The sequence below is a fragment of the Rhinichthys klamathensis genome, unplaced genomic scaffold (genome assembly GCF_029890125.1).
Source record: "Rhinichthys klamathensis goyatoka isolate OS25496 unplaced genomic scaffold, OSU_Roscu_1.1 h1tg000387l_1, whole genome shotgun sequence".
NCBI classification, from domain to species: Eukaryota; Metazoa; Chordata; class Actinopteri; order Cypriniformes; family Leuciscidae; genus Rhinichthys; species Rhinichthys klamathensis.
Genome location: NW_026606891.1, coordinates 1,874,130 through 1,895,033, shown reverse-complemented (window position 1 = coordinate 1,895,033; position 20,904 = coordinate 1,874,130). Strand labels below are relative to the sequence as shown.

At 39.0% G+C, this 20,904-nt stretch overlaps 1 protein-coding gene across 4 annotated transcripts in view; it reads left to right on the top strand.

Moving 5' to 3' along the window:
• Nucleotides 1–497: 497 nt before the first annotated feature.
• qkia (QKI, KH domain containing, RNA binding a) overlaps nucleotides 498–20,904 on the top strand; it is a 90,914-nt gene continuing 70,507 nt past the window's right edge. For 2 of the 4 annotated variants that reach the window (XM_056234094.1, XM_056234093.1), the window contains exon 1: nucleotides 498–763. In XM_056234094.1, coding sequence (XP_056090069.1) covers nucleotides 619–763 — 145 coding nt within the window. In that variant the 5' untranslated portion in view covers nucleotides 498–618. The remainder of the gene's footprint in view (nucleotides 764–20,904) is intronic. The other 2 variants (XM_056234096.1, XM_056234095.1) reach the window with 1 other exon arrangement.

Genomic DNA, 20,904 nt, shown 5'->3' with positions numbered 1-20,904 from the left:
AGTTGGTATGGTATGGCACAAAACTGACTGCAAATCAAAAACACACATAACAAGATTTAGTTATAAAAGCAAACTACCACGTAATAATACCAAACCCAATCAAAACACAAAAGCCCCAAACTTGTTGTTTCACAGACACAACGTTTCACAATCTCATCCCCGCTGGCGGTGACTTCTGACTATTGGCTCTGATCTCTGTCCATCATCACAGGCACTGAATCATGTGGTTAAGGCACTAGTCCCGCCTCTTCAAAACTATGCGCTGATTGGCCACCCCGCACGTCCGCGTCGTGCACGCAGCCAATGGGCGCGCGGCGGGTCGGGCGCTCTCGGGGGTTCCTCAGCAAACGCGCACTGGTGGCAGTCCGGAGCAGTAGCGCTTGCTCAGTTCAACGAAGAGAACCCGACGAGTCCACATCGCGCGACTCTATCGAAGGGAGAGAAAGAGAGAAAGCGAGAAAGCGAGACTGCACCTTAAAATCAGACATTATATTTGGAGAGGGTTGCCGCAGCCTGGAGGGGGAACGAGGGATTTGATCAGCACCGTTATTTTTTTCTTTTGTGTTTTCTTTTTTTTTTTTTTTCTGGGGGAAGGATTGTGAGCGTTTGTGTGCAAAGATGATGGTCGGGGAGATGGAGGTGAAGGAGAGACCGAGGCCGAGTCCCGACTATCTCATGCAGTTATTAAACGAGAAGAAGCTCATGACGAGTTTACCGAACCTGTGCGGCATCTTCACACACCTGGAGAGACTCTTGGACGAAGGTACGTGTGTGTTAACTTGAACCACGAGTGTGTATGTGGTGTTTCACAACTTCACAAACTATTTGTCTTTAGCGAAGGAGATTCAACCCGACGGTTGGGGTTTCTGTTTTTTAGTAGACTTACTTTTCATGTCTAATTTTAAACGTTTAAACAGCTTTGGACAGTTTTTAACAGTTAGAATTTGAAAAGTAGTCCCCCCCCCCCCCCCCCCACCCCCTTCATTTCGTGTGTGGGTCGCTAGCGCTGTTAGCAGTCTGCTAAATCAACAACTTTTACATGTCGTCATATTTGCTAACTTTCACTTCTTTATTAACTTTAAGATCTTTCAAGAGTTTATTCTTTTAAGTTTTTGTCTCGTGTTGTAAATGACATATCGCCAGGCGTTTGAACGGTTCCTAACTTATTTTAGGGTGTGAGTGAGGTTAGCCTAAGTTGGTAACGTTAGCTGCACACAAGAAACTTAACGTTTATTCTTTCGAATTAATGTTTATGTGTTTATTTACCCAGGCATACTAAAATATTCGTATCTGTACTGAACACAAATGATTTAATCAGAACAATTAGCTGTTTGTTTGCAGATTAAGATTTCCCCCCCGAGGCATTCAGATGAGTTTTGCATGAATGCGCCCTATGGAGAGAGTGAGAGAGGCACTGTGTGTGCAGCATGTCTAAATGCCTAGACACATCTGTGTCAATAGTACAACATAAACGACTGTTTATTCTAGATAGATATTGACAGCTTGTAAAGCTTTTTTTATTTTTACCATGCAATCTGAGAGGGTGAAAGACTTTTCGTGGCAGTGATATGCAGCAGGTTTCTCTCAGGATTGCAGTTTGTGTATCTGCGTCGTCACTCATTCACTTCACACGTTTATTTACACTCGCTGTTTGTGTTTGAATATCATGTAGTTTGTAGTCGGGCTTTAATCTCCTTCTGTTCCGATGCGAAGAGGTTTGGATTCCAACACACACGTTATCCGTCTGCATTAGTTTCATGAAGTGCACAAATGCTTGCTCTATTGACGTGCAAACACGCGGCTCTGTTTGTCTTGTAACAAAGAGGAACGAGCAGCCGCAAAATCTGCCGCAATGCCAGCTTTGTTTGCGCTAGTATTCTCTCGGCGTGTTGCAAAATCACCCTGTGCGTCACTGGATAAACTGGTTTGGTTTTTGACTTATCACAACTCCACATACCGACAAAACCCCAGAAACCACACTTCAGATTTGTTGTTTGATTTTGACTTTTAGTTGGGCCGCTAAAACTTTTTCTGCTTGAGCTAATGCCAAGTTCATGACGGGACTTGTCCTCAGAGATTACATTTTTTAAATGTTCAATACGAATTTACATTTTTTTTGTTTATTTTACTGTACGAGTGAACATGCTTTAAAGGTATAATTCCACAAAAATGTAATCTGTCATAATTTACTTATCAAGAATATATTTTTGGAAGAACCAAACTGTTATGGAGCCCATTGACTTCCATTATATATGGACCAAAAAACCTAAATGTTTCAAAATGTCTTTTGTTTCATAGAAGAAAATCTAGAATAGGTTTGGGACGACACGAGTGAGAAAACGACATTTTCATTTTTGGGTGAACTGTTCCTTTAACATCTTAATGTTTTAGTATGTGGACAGTGGTGAGCTATCAAACTACAAAAGTTTTTACATCTTCAGTAGGACTTTTTCTTCTCTCTCTGTCTCTATACGTAAATGGCACAGATGTGTTTTCTTAAGAAGTCTTCTACTTTGTCCCTTAGTGTCTCCTTGAGAGATTTCTCATGAAGCTGTGTGCTCTGACACCAAACAGCGAGGTGTTAGTTTCTCCTGCAGTGATTCAGCCTCATGTTTGTGTATCTGCTCTCATTCTGCTCTGTTTACCTGAACTTTGCTCCTCTCTTGCTGTAATCTGTTCTCCTCAATCCACTCAAAAATGCTGAAACCGCCGAGGACAACTTCATCCTTTTTTTTTCTTCTTCCCTGTGACACACATTTCTTTGAACACACACATGGATTGGACTAGGTGTAAAATCTCTCCTGCATTTGCATACTGATTTGGCTATGCAAATGAGCAGCGCAGGGTGATGTGGGCCAGTCATGTATTTGTAACGGTAAATACTCAGACTTAATGCGTGGGGAGGAAAATTTGTACCGCTACACACAGTATCTGCTATCTCTCCTGACCTCTGCTTTACATCAGACCGATATGGGGTTTTTAAATGGCTGATACTGGTGATATAATGCCATTTTAAACATATTTATTAAATAAACATTTATTAAAATCGGGAAAAAAATATTTGATGAAATTGAATGTGCAATATTGATTGGCAAAGCTGGCGGTAGATTATGGAGCTGACACTAGACGGAATGATTTCTTCTGTTTACCGGACACAGTTATTGATGTGAATAATCGCAAAATGGACAAATTGGCTGATGTGTTGGTCTGTCACGAGTTTTAGGGGGGCCGTGTGCTCCATCTTGACTGATGCAAGATCAGGTTTCACTCCAGATCTGTGCTATCACAGGATGAGGTATGTTGCAGATCAGTTGAAAAGACACTAGGTTGTTGTTGTTCAGCAAAAAATTGATCTGAGAAGGTTCGACAGATGATAGAATCTCAGGTGTTTCATTAAGCACCGCTATTGTTATTGTGGAGTGTTTAATGTGTAAATAAAGCACAGACTTAAAACATTTTCATTGCAGCTTCACACTTTACTGCTGGATGAAAGAGACGGCGTGTGGGGGTTTGGAGGTGAAATGTGGGAACGCTCTCGGAGTTGTCTCCTTGTAAGAGTTCTCGTGACAGCTGCGCACAAACGCTCATAACTCAAATGGATTGTGTGTGTTTGCAGCTGTTGTCATGGCAAAGGAAAACCAACACCCTTACATCTCCCTCGTCACCCTCTCTGTTCCCTGCACAAGACAACTGCTCGCCCTCCCTCTCCCTGCACTGCGCAAGTGTGTGTCAGGCTGACGAGAGAAAGACAGGTTTGCAGCATGCTTGTGATCTTCAGAGGTGACCCTGCGGGTGTTTTTAGAGCTGTCTTTGATAAGTCAGTGGCAGCTGAGTCCAGTGTTAGAGCTCAATGCATGGGTGTTCAGAAATGGACACAGACATGGAAGGAACGAGTCAAGGTTAAATAGCTTGATTCCTCAAGCTCATACAGGTTGTTAGGAAATTATTCTAGTATCTGGAAGTTGTTTGTGTTTTCTGTGGCTCTTAGAAATGCGTACACCACCGTTCCAAAGTTTGGGGTCATCAGAATGTTTTTGAAAAGTCTCTTATGCTCACCAAGCCTGAATTTTCTCAATAATCAATAGTTTTCTATTTTAAAATATTTTTTTTCCAGTGAAGGCAAAACTGTATTTTCAGCATCATTACTCGAGTTTTCAGTCACATGGTCCTTCAGAAATCATTCTAATTGGTTGGTTTGGTGCTCAAGAAACCTTTATCAATGTTGAAAAGGGTTGTGCTGCTTGATATTTTTGTTGAAACCATGATACATTTTTTTAAGGATTTTTTGATGAATATGAAGTTCAAAAGAACAGCATTTAAAATAGAAATCTTAGTCTTTACTGTCACTTTTGACCAAATGAATGCATCCTTCCTCAATACATGTTAATGACCCCAAACTTTTCAATGGTAGTGTAGCTATATTAATTCGTTCTCTGGAATAAATATAATCCTATAAGAAACTTGATTCTGATTGGTCAGTGCATATACCGTAATTAAGTTACAAATTTCCTTCATCAGCGATCAGGAATTAATTTCTTCTTTAGAATTCTGAAAGTATAATAATTTAGATGCAGCGTGTTTGAGGTCATTCAAGGTGCTAACAGGAAGTGATTCTTATAGGTTTGGACCCGTGGGACCCCTTTACAGCATCTAGTTTAATTAGCTAGCTGGATTCATTAGCTCGGGTGCTCGGCTCGAGCCAGGGTTCAGTAGAGTGAGTGTGCAGATAATTTTATTCTCTCTATCTTTGTTTCTCTCTATTTTTCTGTGTCCTGCTGGGCAGTGATAAATTGGATAGCAGGAAGAGGTTGACAGGGTTAGCGTTGAGAACAGAGGAGTCTCGCTCATTTTCTCTCTCCCTTCCCCCCCAGTGGTGTGTGTGTGGACTGCCCCCTGACTCGGCCCTTGTGTGGCCCCTGATAAAGTCATGTCTGTGTGCGTCAGGCTGTGCCCTGTTATCTGGGGGTCTCTCTTACGAGTGCAGGGGTTTCTTATCAGACTCAGCCCTGCCAGTACCGCTGTCCGCCTGGCGCCGCATAGACACTGGCACACACCCTTCAACAACTTTTCCATACAGTGAAGAATTTATTTAGATGGTACAGCTGCAACATTTTCGCTCTCGTTGAGCCAGATTAAAACTTCTCTTCTTGCCACTGTAGCTGGGATCCTGATAGGCTGAAACTGATGCAATGTTTCAGACATGGTCACTAAATTCCTAACTACACTCATGCTCATGTGCTCCCTGTAGGAGAACAGCAGGGCTTTCATGGGCCAGCTTGCACAGGAAGAGGCTGATTCAGTGTTTTGGGAAGGGGAGGAGCCCTCTTCATAAGAACCAAAAAACAGTTTCTCAACTAAAAGTCATGATTTTATAGCACGAGGCAACGTGTCTGTAGTTTTACTGTGAGTAGTTCTAATGTGGTCTGGAGAATCTATCCAGGAGCGGTTGGTGTTTATCCTCTCACTCCGGAATGGGGGAAGGGCCCCACCCTTTTACATTCCACAACTGCCTGAAATATCTCCACACCCCTTCACACTCCCCTTTCATGCCATTTCTCTGCTGTTTTTCGGTTTTAAAACCAGCAGCTTGGAGACACCTCGTTGTGATTTCCTTGAGTTCTCACTCTCCCTAATTGAGCAACAAGAGGAATTGTCTGGCTAAAGCAGTCAGCAGTATTCCTTTGTGCTCATCTACACATTTGTTAAGCAATTGAATCCATCTAATGTTTATTCTGACTCCTTAAATGCTATAATTATGATCACTCTTATTTAGTTTGGCCTGGAAAATGGTCTTTGAATTGATCCACGTGGACTGTGGCACTCGGCCGGAGGTGGTTCTGTTTGACTGTCTCACCCTGCGATTTCAACTCTTCACCTCCGATTTGCTCTCAGCAGCAGATAGGCAACACTGCAGGTTTTATTTCACTGCAGAAATAGGTGTCTCCAAACCTATGTGTTTCTGTCTGTTTTGAGTGTTGGCTAATAGAGGGCCAATCAGAGCGTACCATGCACCAAGCCTCGTGGGAGAGCACAGATGTCATTGTGATATAAGTGGGTTATTTGTCTGTGTCTTTTCTACAGTAAATGATGTCAGACTGATTCTGTTCAGAACATCATCTGTAGTTGTGTGTCTGACAATTCTCATATTATAATATAGAATATTTCTCTTTCTCCCTCTCGCAAGAAGGGTTCTTGCACCTTTGATCAATTTAGTATTCATTTATTTCAACAACAACAAAACAAAAAAATACTGACACCAAACTTTTAAACAATAGTGTATACATTATCTCTGCAGTCATAAAATTTGAATGTTTTACACACACGCACAGCAAGTGTGATTGTGTCTCGTCACACAGCATATTCGGGTTCATTACGGACAGACACAGCTTGCCGTTGGAATCTTGTTGTGCAAGGTTAGGACCGCATAATTCCTCTGAACACGCAGTAGCATTCCAGAACACGTGATACTGACAAGCCAACCGCAAATGTTTTTTTTTCATAAGGCTAAACCCTTCTTGTTTTACACTACATACATGTGTATTGAATGTTAAATAGGTTAATAATGATAACAAGAGTGAAGAATGTAATTGTTTCCACTAGCTGGCTCTTTTTTTTCTTAAGATTCTGTGTACCATTGTGATTTTGTACAGAGGCTCTGTAGATTTGTACTAATTTGAATAGCGTCAGCGCTGGTCAATGCATTGAATCAATGGAATGGTCTCAATGTAGTGAAACATGGCCTTCAGCGTTACCCCGGCAATGCATTGCTGGTCGGTTGAGCCTTGTAATGTGGAGCTCAAAGTTAGAATAATTTCAACACCTTGTTTTTATTAAATAATGAATTAGCATTTTTTTGAACATATTAGTTGAATGAACGGTTTAATGACTCACTCAAAGACAGTCCTTTGCTGCCACCTAGTGGCATAACAATGTAACTGGCACTGACTGAGAGCCTGTACACGCAGGGACAAGCAGTGCTGATGCTGGATACTATTGACCTTTACTATTACTATTAGCCTTTCGTCCAGTCCAATTCAAGGATCGGAACTAGGTTAACTGTTAGGCTATACATATAACAATAGCCCAACAAGCTTATTTTTCTGTTATGTGGACCCTTATTTTGACATTTTGTTCTTTTTTCTATAGTCCCTGTTTCTCCGCTCTGTTTAGCTTCAGTTTCATTGGTTACTGATTGTGTCCTCGTTTGTTGCAATAGTTATGTATTAGTATACCATGTCTACTTTACTTTCCTTTTTTCTATCCCTGTTTATTTAGCTCTTTGTTTAAAGAATTAGCCTAGTTCACCCAAATTTTTTAAATTTACTCACCCTTGTGGTGTTCCAAACCCGCAAGACTTTCGTTCATCTTCAGAACACTAATGAAGATATTTTTAATGAAATATGATCCAGTTCTGCTCTCTCCACCATTGACAGCTACGCAACTACCACTTTGATGCTTCAAAAAGTTTATTAAAGACATCGTAAAACTAATCCATATAAATTAGTGATGCACCGATGTGAAAATTGTGGCCGATAACCGATATTAATATTGCTGTTATGGCCAATACCGATATTTATCTATGTCGATATCGATATATATTGCGATGTAAAAACAATTTCACCAGATGACTTGAATAGCTCTATTTGGAAAGAATGAATCATTCTAGAATGACTGGGGTGGTTTTGTCATGGAGTAAATCCACATAGAAACTAATATTAATAGAATGTTAACTAATGTAGTTAACTAGACTTTAATAAATGGAACCTTATTGTAAAATGTTTCTGATTTATGTCTCTTGAGTTCAGCGTTGGACAGATCAGTTGTTTTAACCATTCATTAAAGTGAATCGGTTCAAATGAGTCATTAGTTCGCGAATTGGACGTGTCATTAACGGACCACGGCACACGTTGCGGATTATCCAGGCAGTTTAGGACATCGCACAAGGTTTGTCTCAACACAGAAAACATTTCATCACTAGATAGATTTTTTGTTTTGTTTATTGAAAGTGTGGTTTATGTCATCTGAATGTGTGGAAAGCTTTTCAGAGTTGTGAATTGTGCTAAAATAACGTTGCCTTTATTTTAGCACAATTCACAACCAGTGGTAGTTCAGAAAAAAAAAAAAACTTACCATCGTGTATTCTCAAAGATATTCAGTTAACTCAATTCATTAATATGCGCAAGAGAGGGAGAGAGAGCAAAACAGTTTGAAGACGACGAGACTGCGCACGTGCGCACCGCGACCGGGGCTTTCACTCTCTCTGCTCATTCTCTCAGTTAAACAAGCGCAGCAGTCACTCATCTACATCACTTACCGGTCAAATAAGGCTTTTGCGGGACAAAAATACGCCTTAGTAAGGCTGACAGAAAACAGCGCGCAAGTTCCAGTCTTCTTGCGCTTGATGATTAAACTGACAGGACTTGAGCTCGTAATGTATGCGCTCGTGCAAAAAAAAACATTCCCGCCCCCACACTCACACAGGAATGATTATCGGCCTGTTCACATCGGCCCTATTTTGACATCGGAACGATACCGATGTGTAAAAAATTGACCATATCGGCCGATATTATATCGGCGGCCGATATATCGTGCACCACTAATATAAATTGAGCGGTTTAGTCCAAATTTTCTGAAGAGACACGATCGCTTATGATGAACAGATTAAATTTAAGCTTTTATTGACATAATAATCTTTGATATGTAAACATACAGAAGCTCAACCGAACTTTCTTGACGAGCGAGAACAAACCTCATTGGTTCTTGCATAAGCTCAAATGTGCTGCGTAACACGAGAATGAACCCATTTGGTTCTCGCATGTCAAACAAACATGAATGTTTATATGTGAACAAAAGCCTAAAGTAAAAGAATAAAAAAAAAAAGCCAATCGTATCGCGATGTTGAGACACTTAAAATCACTGCAAATTCTTCACTTTTTGTATGTTCAGAAAATCCGGTTGACATTGTGAAACCAAGACCAACATTCTAGAACAAACCATTGACTATTTATAGAGCACTTAACAACAAACACAAACAGCGGTTTTACTCTGGGCAGATGACTCGACGTTTGTGTAAGCTTTTGTAGTTTTGTCTTTGTGTGTGTTCTAAAGGCTAAACTGAAACTGAGTATTCACTGAAGCTTAGTCACCTGTTGTAATTTTAACATTCCACTACAGCCAACTGTGTGTGTGTGAGGGAGATTTCTGTTTCACTGTGGATGATGTTATATCAGCCTCCATCAATTCCGCTGTCAAACGCAACAGAGATGCCACTGCCGTAACCCTCATGCTGCATAAAGCTTTGTCTTTTTCTGCTAGCTCCTCGTTACACTCCTGCATTTGTGCTCAATTAGCTCTTAAATGTGTAAAAAAAAAAGCAAAAAAAGAAGAGCATCATAGGAGAGAAAGACCATGTCATGACTGCACTTTGAGAAGGTTTAGCATGCTAGTGGGGTCAACAGATTGATTGTGTGCACAGAGAGAGCGATGGCAGGGTCGAACAGAACCGGGTGGCAGAAAATAGCGAGAAAGAGACATGGAAAGACAAATGGTATGTTGTGAATGAGGTCAGCCTGCATGGAGGGGGGTGGGCTCACAGACACGTCTGCACTCGAACAATGAAGCATTATGCGTTCAACATAACCCTCTCATACACACATGACATCACTGCTTTGGCATACGGGATGTGACCTCGGTTACAGTTTCCTGCTTGAGCCTTTTTTTGCACCCGGTGTGACCAGCACAATGCTGATTGTGTGAGGCATTGCATTCTTTCACCCTTTAAACGTTCAGAAAGCCTCTCAACAGTAGCCACACAAAGCATTGATCGAGACCATAAATTAATTTGGCTTTATGATTGAAGTGGTTTAGATAGCCTGTTGCAGTAAAAGGAAGCCATAAATGCATTCTACACGTGTACGGACAAATGCATTCTTGGCCATCCTGATATAGTTTACAGACCACAGACCTTCAGTTGACTGAACAAATAAATGGATAAACACTGCTACAGTTTAGCCAACTAACTGCAAGATTCTCTTTAAACTGTTGTTGTTGGGGTTTTCAGACTTAGGCCTGGGGGTGGTAAAATATTTGGCACACAGTGAAGCACACACAAAAACACAGTGACACACACACAAAAACACAGTGACACACTTTTTTCTCTAAGGCTTTCATAGTTAATTGTAAAAAAGTTAGAGATTTATATCATGAAGAGTTCTATAAAATACATTTGATTTGAGAATTTAAATTAACATTCGCTTATTTTATACAATGTAAATGGGTCTGAGTGTCTACGTAAAAAATATGTGGCTGCCTTGATATTTAGGAAGGAATTCCCTCACAATCTGGTCATTATTTGTAGGTTCTTGGCATTAAAAAGTTTGAAAACCTTTTGTTTAAACTGTTGATTGTTTCCTAAAGGTGAACCTTGCAAAATGGTTTTGCTACATGATCCAGGTTTCACACTGAATGTAAAGTGTCTGAACACAGTATGAAAATTACACAAACAAAAATGACTATAAAATTAAATTGATTAATATAATATTAATAGTGCAGTGTAGTACACTATCTTTCCAAAAATTGGGGTCAGTAAGTTTTTTTTTTTTAAAGAAATGCTTGGATGCATCATTTTGATCAAAAGTGACAGTAATGTAAAGAAAGTGACATTAATGTAAAGAAAGTGACATTTATAATGTAAAGAAAGATTTCTGCTTCATATAAATGCTGTTCTTTTGAACTTTCTGTCCATTAGAAATTTGTAGTAAAAAAGAAGTCACGGTTTCCACAAAAATATTAAGCAGAGCAACTGTTTTCAACATTGATATTGATCATAATAATAAATGTTTCATGAGCACCAAAGCAACATTTTCAGAATATTAGAATATTTCTGGAGGATCATGTGCATGTATTTTACTTGAAAATAATTAAATGCAACTAACCATATGATGTTAATTTAGCAATGTTTTCACTTCTGTCCACAACTCTTAGTCGCAGTTCCTATGCGTCACAGACAGATCTCTACCAGGTGTCTTTTCTGTCTCTCCCTCCTTTTTCTCTTTCTTTGCCAAAGGCCTGCCTGCATCTCCTCTCTTTAACTAAAGACTGTTGCTCACATTTAAAGTCTATAAGAGAGTCTGTCTGTTTGTATTTGTCAAGAGTCCTATGTGGACGCTGCTTTTCTATGTTAAACTTTCTTTCCATTCTCTCTGCATCTTTCATTTCCTGTCCTTAAGACCATCAGCTGAAAGCTTGTGGTGGACAAAACTCATTGTGACAGCTGTTGGGTCACGACATTGTGAATCTATTTTAATAATTTTTTCTTGTGCGCTTCATTTTTCTTCACATACTATGAATGTGTGTGTGAAGAGCAGAATCACCTCTTACTGTTGTCCATCTAACGCTGGAGTTTAAATCAGTTCACATTTCCCCTCACTCCCTCTCCCACACATGCACAGAATTTCTGTAAATATTTGTTTTACCCTAGTTGCCGTAGGCAACCTAATTTTAATGACTGAACCTCCAGGTAGCTCTGCTTTCTGATTGGTCCTTGGATTTTGAAGCAGAGTTTCACTTCAGAATGCCAATGAACTGGTTTTACACATCTGCTGATCTGCACTGCATGACTGGAAAGTTTCTTGATAAATATACCGTATCGCTCTTATTACAGGTTTCGTCTTGTGACATGGGTGGCCCAGGATACCTAAACATTAAAATGAACCACCAGAGTGACGGAGTGAGAAATAAGTTCTATAATATAGTCCTCTATCAGGCTTTAATTGAATCAAATTGGTGTAACATGTCTTCAAGACTGGCAGACAGTCTCCTTCCTGTCGTACACTGTTGTGCTCAGGCTTGTCTGGAAGCTTCTGTTGTTGTGGTGCTGTTAACCAGAGTGCTTTGCTGTCATTACTACTCCCGTGAAGGATGGCACTTCGTGTTGTCTGCCATCCTGTGTCCCCAGGCATCTCTTATGAGATCGGTTACATAGTAAAACTAGCACCTTGAGATCTCACTCACTTTCTCTTCTCCCTCGTTCACTGGTGTAAATGGTCCTTGTCATTGGCTGCCCTCATTTCCTGCTAATTAAAAGCAGAGGAATGCAGCTCTGCCACTCCATCTCGTGCTAATAGAGGACAGGAGAAAAGAAGAGATGATGAAAAGGAAGAGTAGTTCAATGCAGACGCACAAGCCGGCGGTTTTCGCCAGTGCTAGCTTTTGTCCTCTCACATCAGAGACGAAACCACAGAATCAGATCAGTTCTGCCCTCCTTCACACCACTGGTGATTAGTGCTAATATTGGTGTTTTTAACACCACAGCAAGTTATTTTAAAGAGAGGGTTTAAATAAGTTTGGTTTTAAATGGAGAAGGGAATAAAGATTTTCAGTTTGTTCTTGTTTGTTTTTGGTTTGTCATACTAAGCAAGTTTGTTACCATGTTTCAGGAGGATAGGGCGGGTGTCCTGTCCAGGAGGAAGGAGGTGTTTAGTTATCTGCTCTTAGCACATTTACTGACTGGTTCCTTCCTTCCTGCTTGAGCATTCAGTTCTTCCTGTCATTGTTCAGCAAGTTTACTGCATTTTCTGTGTGTGTGTGTGTCCAGTGAAAGCATTCTTGAGAAATGAATAGATAATTAATGCCCAACTTGATCATCTGCAAAAAACAAAACAAAAAGATTTTAGTAAATGTTTTGCATGTAAGTGATGTAACCTGTGGGTGATCTGAGATGGTACGTATCTCATACAGATGTCACAGGATCCTCTTTTCTGAGCAGTCACACGCTCTCAGGAAGTCTTGTACACTGTTGATGGTCTGTTAAAACATCGATGGCTTTTCCTTTCTGCACAAGTTCAGAATCCTCCGTTTACTTCCTGTTATTCCTCCAATCCACATCCTGCTGAAGCGCCGTTGTTTGGTTATGCATGTGTTGGTGTGTGTGCGTGCACAGATGGAGTACAGTCAACAAGTCATATGGCAAATGGAGTGAATTATCTGTAAATTTGTAAATGGTATAATCAGTTTTTCTTATCTCACTACTACAACCTGTTTAATTCCAGAAACATCTGCTCAGAGAGAGAGAGAGTGTGTGTGTGAGTGAGTCTTGTTCTGTCTGTTGCCTGAGGTTCACTTGCAGTTCTTGGATAGTAAAGTTGTTGTAATTTAGTAGGTTGGTTGTAGTTGCCGATTTTGTTGAAATTGTGTTCTCCTGCATCAAGGTTCCCTACTGTTTTTACACGTCCTGCATGTTTATTTGTATCTACTACATGATACAAAAACAACACTATTTTGTGTTGGTCGACCAATATATACTTGCCATATATATTTGCCGTTATTTGGAATTTGAGTTATTTTGACACTGCTGAAAAGCCTTGGAGAGCACGGATGCATTTTTTTGAGTTAAACATTTTTTTTTTTACAGATTCAAACCCATAAGAGTTATTTGTTCATAAATCAGACTACAGTGTTCACGGTGAATATTTGTTGGCCATGCATCCACTAAACATAATGCAATAAATAGGTGTGTTTATTTATATTTTTGGTGTTATTTCATGATATTCATTCAGTCTATTTAATCGCATTCAGTTTAGACTAGAAACTCAATTATCAAAATATTTTTTTTGCTGTGGGGATAATAGCAGCACCGTGGATGAGTAGCGATACAGGAAACAGTTGTGCATTCATGTGTATTTGGCTGGATCGGCTGGGCTGTGTCAGTTCTTTTGTTCCCCAGTGTCCCAAACTCACCTGCCTCTGAACAGACCAGCTGTAACCAGCCTCTTCTTGTGTCCAGAGGCTTCTTGACGCTGTTGGATTCCCTGTATAGCATGTGGGTTGGGTGTAAGAGTAATCTACAGGCTGTGGTTAGACCCTGTGCCCTGCTGGGCAGCCATTAAACCACCGCAGTAACTATTGTGCTCTCGTCCTGAATGATAACCCAAACCCACCCCCTCCCTAACAGCTCTACTCTATAACCCTGCACCATATCATCAAGTGTGACAAGCCTCCCTGCTAAATTTAGCTCCTCATAATGGCTCTGCGGAAACCCGGACTGCAGCAGGACAATCTGGGAATGCGCAGGGAGAAGATAGAGAGATCCGAGTGTGTGTTGGTCAGGGATCAGGTTCATTCTAGTACAAATGTCCAGCATTCTAATCTTTTAATCCTCAGCCTTTCTGATATCATGTAACTGAGAAACACCTGTTTTTGTTGGCAGGGATCTCTACACTTTGTGACCTGTTGGTAGTTGGACATTAGGGGTGGGAGAAAAAATCGATCCATCGATGCATCGCGATTCTCTCTCCAACGATTCTGGATCGATTCTGAGAATTCCAGAATCGATTCTGAGCTTAGTTTTTAACCAGATGTGCGATGACGAGTTTGCTTTAGAAACACCCGTATTCTGCTTGCTTCCTATTCCTCACACACATACACCACTCGAACCTTCCGTAAAATAATCTTTCATAAAGTTCGGAAAGGTTGAAGCGAATTGCAAGGACATTCACAGGCTTCATTGCACAGGATACGCTGTGAGAGACGCGCGCTTTCTTTGATGTTGCACTTGAAGTGTGCTGTCTCGCCCGTCGGTATTTTCCTAACAAATGCTCTACGAAGTCATCATGTATGTGGTTTGGAATGCAGTGGACTTATATATTTAAAATATGAACCTCACTAACAGAAGGCTGCTTTCAATTTCAAACGCTGACGCGCGCTTTGTTTGTGAGACTGCTCGCGCATGCGGCTGTGCGACTCCGTGTAGTGGTTTAATGTAGCCTACTTGTGCAAAAATAACGTAAACACAGCCAGTTAACAACAGTAAAGATGAAGAAAAATCACTCAGTTCTTGAATGGAAAACGTTCAGATAATCTAGGCTACTGAAAGCACTTTTTGTTTGTTGTTTGTTATATTTTTCTATGCTCCTCTTTATTATTTGTTATATTAGTTTAAAATTCTTAACATACAACTGTTTTAATAAAAAAAGTATTTTTTAAAAAGTAGGCTACTTAATTACTTAAATGTAAACTAATTAATTAATAAGGGGGGGGAAGGTAGATAAAGAATCGTTCTGGAATCGGATCGTGACTCCCAGAATCGGGATCGGATCGTGAGGTGACCAAAGATTCCCACCCCTATTGGACATGTTTGTGCTCTCAGAAATTATCTTCTGCCAATGATTTTTTTCTTTCCCTCCTCTCCATCTGATGACGTGTTGCAGTTTCTCAAACAGTTGATGCGTTTCCTCATGGCTGGTGAGGACGGCAGACACACATCCATCTCTGTTTCCATGCAATATCTGGCCTAAACTGAAGGGCTCAATTTTCACATCAAATTGCGACTGTGGTACTTTTGTAGTGTGTCTGCTTTTGAATCTTTGTTTAAGGGTCTTTTACTTAGTGAATTGTGTGTGTGTTTAAACTTTACTAACCAGCCTATTATGCATTGTATAGTGTTCAATAAATGTGTGCTTATTCGAGAGCTGGAGCCCCCACCACTGCCTTCACTTACCCTTTTACACTGAACTGATGCTGGTGCTCATCCAGGGGATCTCTCAGAATCGGCCTGCTTTTCCACTGAATTGAGCTGAACAATTACAATGTGACGCGTTGCAGACATTACCCTGCACAGTTCCAGATCGGGCACTGGCTGCAAGGGTTGGGAATTTAGAACTGGATCTTATTCAGTATTTGAGACAAAAAAACTCTGCACCTAACTGATTATGATGTTCGGTTCACTTAAGCATATAATATAAATACTTAAAGGGACAGTTCACCCAAAAAACCTCATGTCATTCAAAATCTGTATTACTATCTTTTTTCTGGTTAATGTAAAACGATTTTTTAAATTAAATCTCTGGGTCAAAGGCAACCAAAACTTTACCAACATTTTTCAAAATATCTACTTTTGTGTTCCACAGAAGAAAAAAGTCATGCAGGTTTGGTACGACATGAGGGCAGAATATGACAGAATTTTTTTTTTTTAATGAATTGTCTCTAAGATTTATTGCAATCATTGTCAAACTCATGAGTTATTGATTTGAATCAGTGAAACATATTAAATAAATCTTAGTGGAACTGGAACCAGAATTGTTAAATTCATTTCAATAAATTTTGTAGGATTCAGTGGGAGTGTTGTAGTTTGGTCTCTGCTAACTGATTACATTTGACTTGGTGCTTGGTGGCATCAACCATGTAAGCTCTGAATGAGAGAGATGGAGAGTTTTTTTTTATTCTGTTTGACTTTCACCTCTCTCTTTCTCAGAAGCTAAATTCATGTTTTCTTTTTTTGTCTCCTGACAGGGAGCTGAGGCACTGCCCAAAATAATGAATGTTTATTTATGAAATTCAGCTCTAATATTTACGAGGACAGGCTCTGCGAAAATGTGATTCTCTGAGTAGTTTTTACTTTAGGCCTCTAGTCATTTAAAGGAAAGAAGCTGCAATCAATTTTTTTTTTTAAATCAGTTAATTATCCCGACCCGAGACCAGTCAATGCTGGTAATATTTGATTAGTAGTTTACCATATACTACTTTTCTTGCCCCTGCTAAGATTAGAATGGATATACTCTATTCTATCATGTTTTTTTTTTTTTTTTTTTTGTAGGAATGGACACATGCATACAGAACCTTGTTGTTTTATACTATATTCTTATTATATAATTATTATTTATATTTTATATATCATGTTTCCTTAATGATGTTTTTGCCCTATCAAGTGTTTAATTCTTTATTTATGACATGGGAAACTTGGACTGCTTCAAGGAAATTCAGAATCTCTTGCATGTTGTATGTGTGCAAACAAGCTCCCATCACCTGATTTTGACAAGCTGTTGCATCTCGTTTAAACTCCGCAGGATGTTTCTCTGGAAGAGCCATATTAATGCTGCGGGAAAATATTCTCCTCTCCAAAACATGAAATGCAGTGCTGAGTTCATAGAATTCATGCATGAAGCAAACATTTCTGAAAGAAGTTTTAGTTGCTGGCCGTCAGCAGTGAAATATACTGAATTGCAAAGGATTTTACACTTTTAAAAAAAGGTGTGGACATTTGATAAGACTGAAGGCCCTATCTCGAGCATACTGTTTTCTCTCTCTCCCCCCCCCAAAAAGAATCCTCTTGTTTCACTGTCTGAAAGTTTTAAGTGCAGAATTATATTGTCTGTTGAGATAGTCGTTTGCAGGTTGAATAAAGCTGCAAATGCATTAAGCAGGAATCTTGTGACTGCAGAGGCTAGCTGTGCTTTATGATAGCTAAAGTGCATTGCTTCAAAGTGGAAAAACTTGTACATCAGCAGACTTTCATCTCAAGCACCTCTCTCTTTTATTTTAATCTTAAAGAGCTTTGAGCGCTCACCATCCTTTTGTATAGCATCTACTAAAGTTCCAGTGAAATCACCATTTCTTTAAACTCTTGCTATTTGCTCTGCTTCATTCTCCCTTTCTTCATAATGCAGGGAATATTATGGAATATTAGAGATTATTTAAATGAGGAATATTGTGACGTTTACGTTCCCAGAAGAAAACTCGAAGCGTTTCGGGGAGTTCAGAAAGTGCTTACTGATAACTCCCTTTTGCACTTTTTTTATTTTTATATCTTGTTCATCTGGAGAAAGTAGTTTGAAATTACATGAGGGTGAGTAAATGGTGACAGAATTTTCATTGTTCTTTTGATGGATGGATTGGCAGTGAAAGGGCTGAAGAGAGGAGAGAAAAAGAGAATAGCCTTTTCTGATATTCCTAGACTTTAGGCTCTCGGAATGTTTAGCATTGTTACTTTCTCACCAGTTTTGACAAGGATTGTTTTGTTTTTTAAAACCTGTCTCTCCTCCTTGCTTTTCAATATTGTGCAGTGTTAGATCAGCGAATGTCCTCTTTTGTTCTCCTCCTTCACGTTTCTGATCACTTTCACCCTGTGTTGCCCTTCATACACTACTGTTCAAAAGTGTTTTTAAATTTGTTCAACAAGGATGCATTACATTTATCAATATTGACAGTAAAGAAAGACTTCTTTTTTTTTAAATTAACTTTCTATTTCATCAATTAATTCTGAAAAAAAGGATGGCTTCCACAGAAATATTACGGTTTAATACTAATGATAAGAAATGATTTGAATCCTGTGCACCAAATCAGCATATGATTTCAGAAGGATCATGTGACACTACTAGATCATCTTGCAATTCAATTTTACAACTAAAGTCTTTATTCACAAATTGCAGGGCAGCTAAGAAAGTCTTTGTTTGAGCCAAGGCAAAAACTGCATTGTTGTTTGTCCACATTTTGTTTCCATGGCACATTTACAAAACATTACAATTACAAATTATTCTTTATATTAATAATATTACTAAAATGATTAGGCCTAATATAACACAGCAGAAAAAAGTCGAAAATGAAAAGATGAAAGATGAAAATCAAAAGCAGCTTCAAACAAAAAAGTTAGTTTAACAAGAAATATGGATTCTCATTTTTTCACGATCATTTAATCACTATAATTCTCACAAGAGAAATAGTAAGCCAATAAATTAAGATAATTGATGTACCGTTATCAGCATTGAGGTAGATTCAGCTCTTGTCTCTGAGAGAATTAATAGTTTGATGCCAAAAGCTCAGTCAGTTTTTGCTTTCACTTTCGGTGAATTATTGACTGTTTGAGACTCCCTCAACGGCATAACTCTCATGCAAAGTGTGCAAATTTTATGTGTGATATCCACAGGCTCGCCTTTTGGGTGAAATATTTCTTTGCAACGTGACATTTTTCTTCATCACCCCGCACACACACAGAGGTGCGTTTTAGATTCCGAAGACTCCAAATTGATTCCTCTTTCGCATCTCCTTGACATACACACAATATTGTCAAAATCCCCATCTTGGAAAGTATTCTTGTAAACACAGTCGGTTATGTCTTAAGTGAACGTTAAACAGTTGAGAAAGAAATCGGATGTGTATCATTATATTGGATCTGTACATTAGGTCTTAAAGTGACAGCAGCCTATAAATACCTGCTGTTGTTGCTCATTAATGTTAATCAAACAACAAATCATCAGCTTTAACAGATTCATTTCTAATACATTTATATAGTGAACACTATAGTGTTTTTACATTTATATAGTGAACACTATATATTTTTAAAGGGGTCATATAATGCCATTTTTGTACAAGCTAATATGATTCTTTAGGGTCTAAATTAAAAGTTTGTAATATACTTTAATTAAATTCTCATTAGTATTGTAAGAAAACACTTATTTTACCTGGTCAAAAACAGCTCTGTTTTCAGCACGCCGTTTCAGTGCATATGACTTTAAATGATCATGAGCTGCGCTCACTCCGCCCCTCTGTTCTGTGCATACACCGTTTGTAACACAATAACACCATAACCATAACGCGTTGTTCAGTATAAACGTGGAATTATGAATTATATTGAGAACGTCATACATAGAAAACATGCCGTAATGTACCCTGACTGAGTGTAAACCTTAGACGCATTCGTTGTGAAGCGTGCAGCTAGTGATTTGCAAAGATTAATATATTAATATAAAGTTTAATAAAACGTTACACTCACTTCCGTTCTTCTGGAGATTCAGCAGGAACACGAATAGCTGGTACCGATCCTTTTTAGCAAAGCTTCTTAGCAAATCCAGCTTTATACTGACCCTCGTTTATAAGCAGTCTGGTGTGTGATTCGCGCAAACATGAAAGCATTGACGTTGCTCGTGTGGAATATTCCCTTCGAAAACAAAACTCAGCCACTGCGTCTTCATCGGTTCGGATTCATGAAAATTAAAATGACTGCTGTGTTCGTTATTACACCCAAGAACAGAACACCACAATCGCTTAGACGCCATTCTGCTCATAGACAGTGCTCCGGCACATCAACAATGACCGCGCCGGTCCGGTCCGCGCCGCGCAGACTATGATTGACAGCTACCTCATGTGCGAGGGCGGGTCTGTGTTGAAACGCTCCCGTCAATCAACAATCGTGGGAGGGGCGTCCGTTTTATTGACGTCACAAAAACGAACGGCTCGATTTGAGGCAGGGGAAAACATATAAGGAGATTAAAACAAAACCACTGGATGGATTTTTATCATTATATGATGTTTCTGTACAGGCACTGCCAACACACATTTCAGTACAATCAACTTTTAAAAGTGCATGTACCATTATATGACCCCCTTAAGGGTGTAACGACCAAACCGGAAAACTCAAACTGTAAATTTTATCACGAAATTCAAACAATAAATGCCTTTTAATGTGCTTTTGTGCAGTTTACATGTTTGCATACAATTTGTTATTTGTATGTTGAATATTATATCTAAAAATAAATAGCAACTGAGTTTAGGCTAATAGTTTTGGCTCTGTTTTTAACTTTTAATATTATAGTAATGTGCCTCTGTTTTTAACTTTTAATATTATAGTAATGTGCAAGTAAGGGCTCCCTATGTAGTTTACAGCATTAGCAGATATATATATTTTTTATCCTTTGTCTTTATATTAATTTAGTTATAATATAGGCCTAAAGTTTGACACAATTTGTTCAGTAAAACAGTGTTTAATAAAAAAAGCAATGTTATGTTTAGTTTGCTTCCCCCTGCTGTTCCAAACCGTGATGTCAAAAACGTAACAAACCGTAATTTTTTTGTACTGTTACACCCCTAGTTATTTTACATGTAATTATTACATTTCGGTACCTGAAATGAAAACTACAATTAGACCTTACTTTATTTGTAACTTTAAGTTTGTCGTATTGTATTTATTTATGCTTGTAATCAGTATATTTGTTCTTAATTTTTTACTGACTGTTCACTTGCCTTTAATAATGTTTGAACTTTATTAGATAGGCAAGAAGTTTTTGCTGGGGTATCGCAGTACTTAATGTGCCCTTTAAGTAATAAATGGAAAGCAAAGTTACCCCGAAAAAAAGT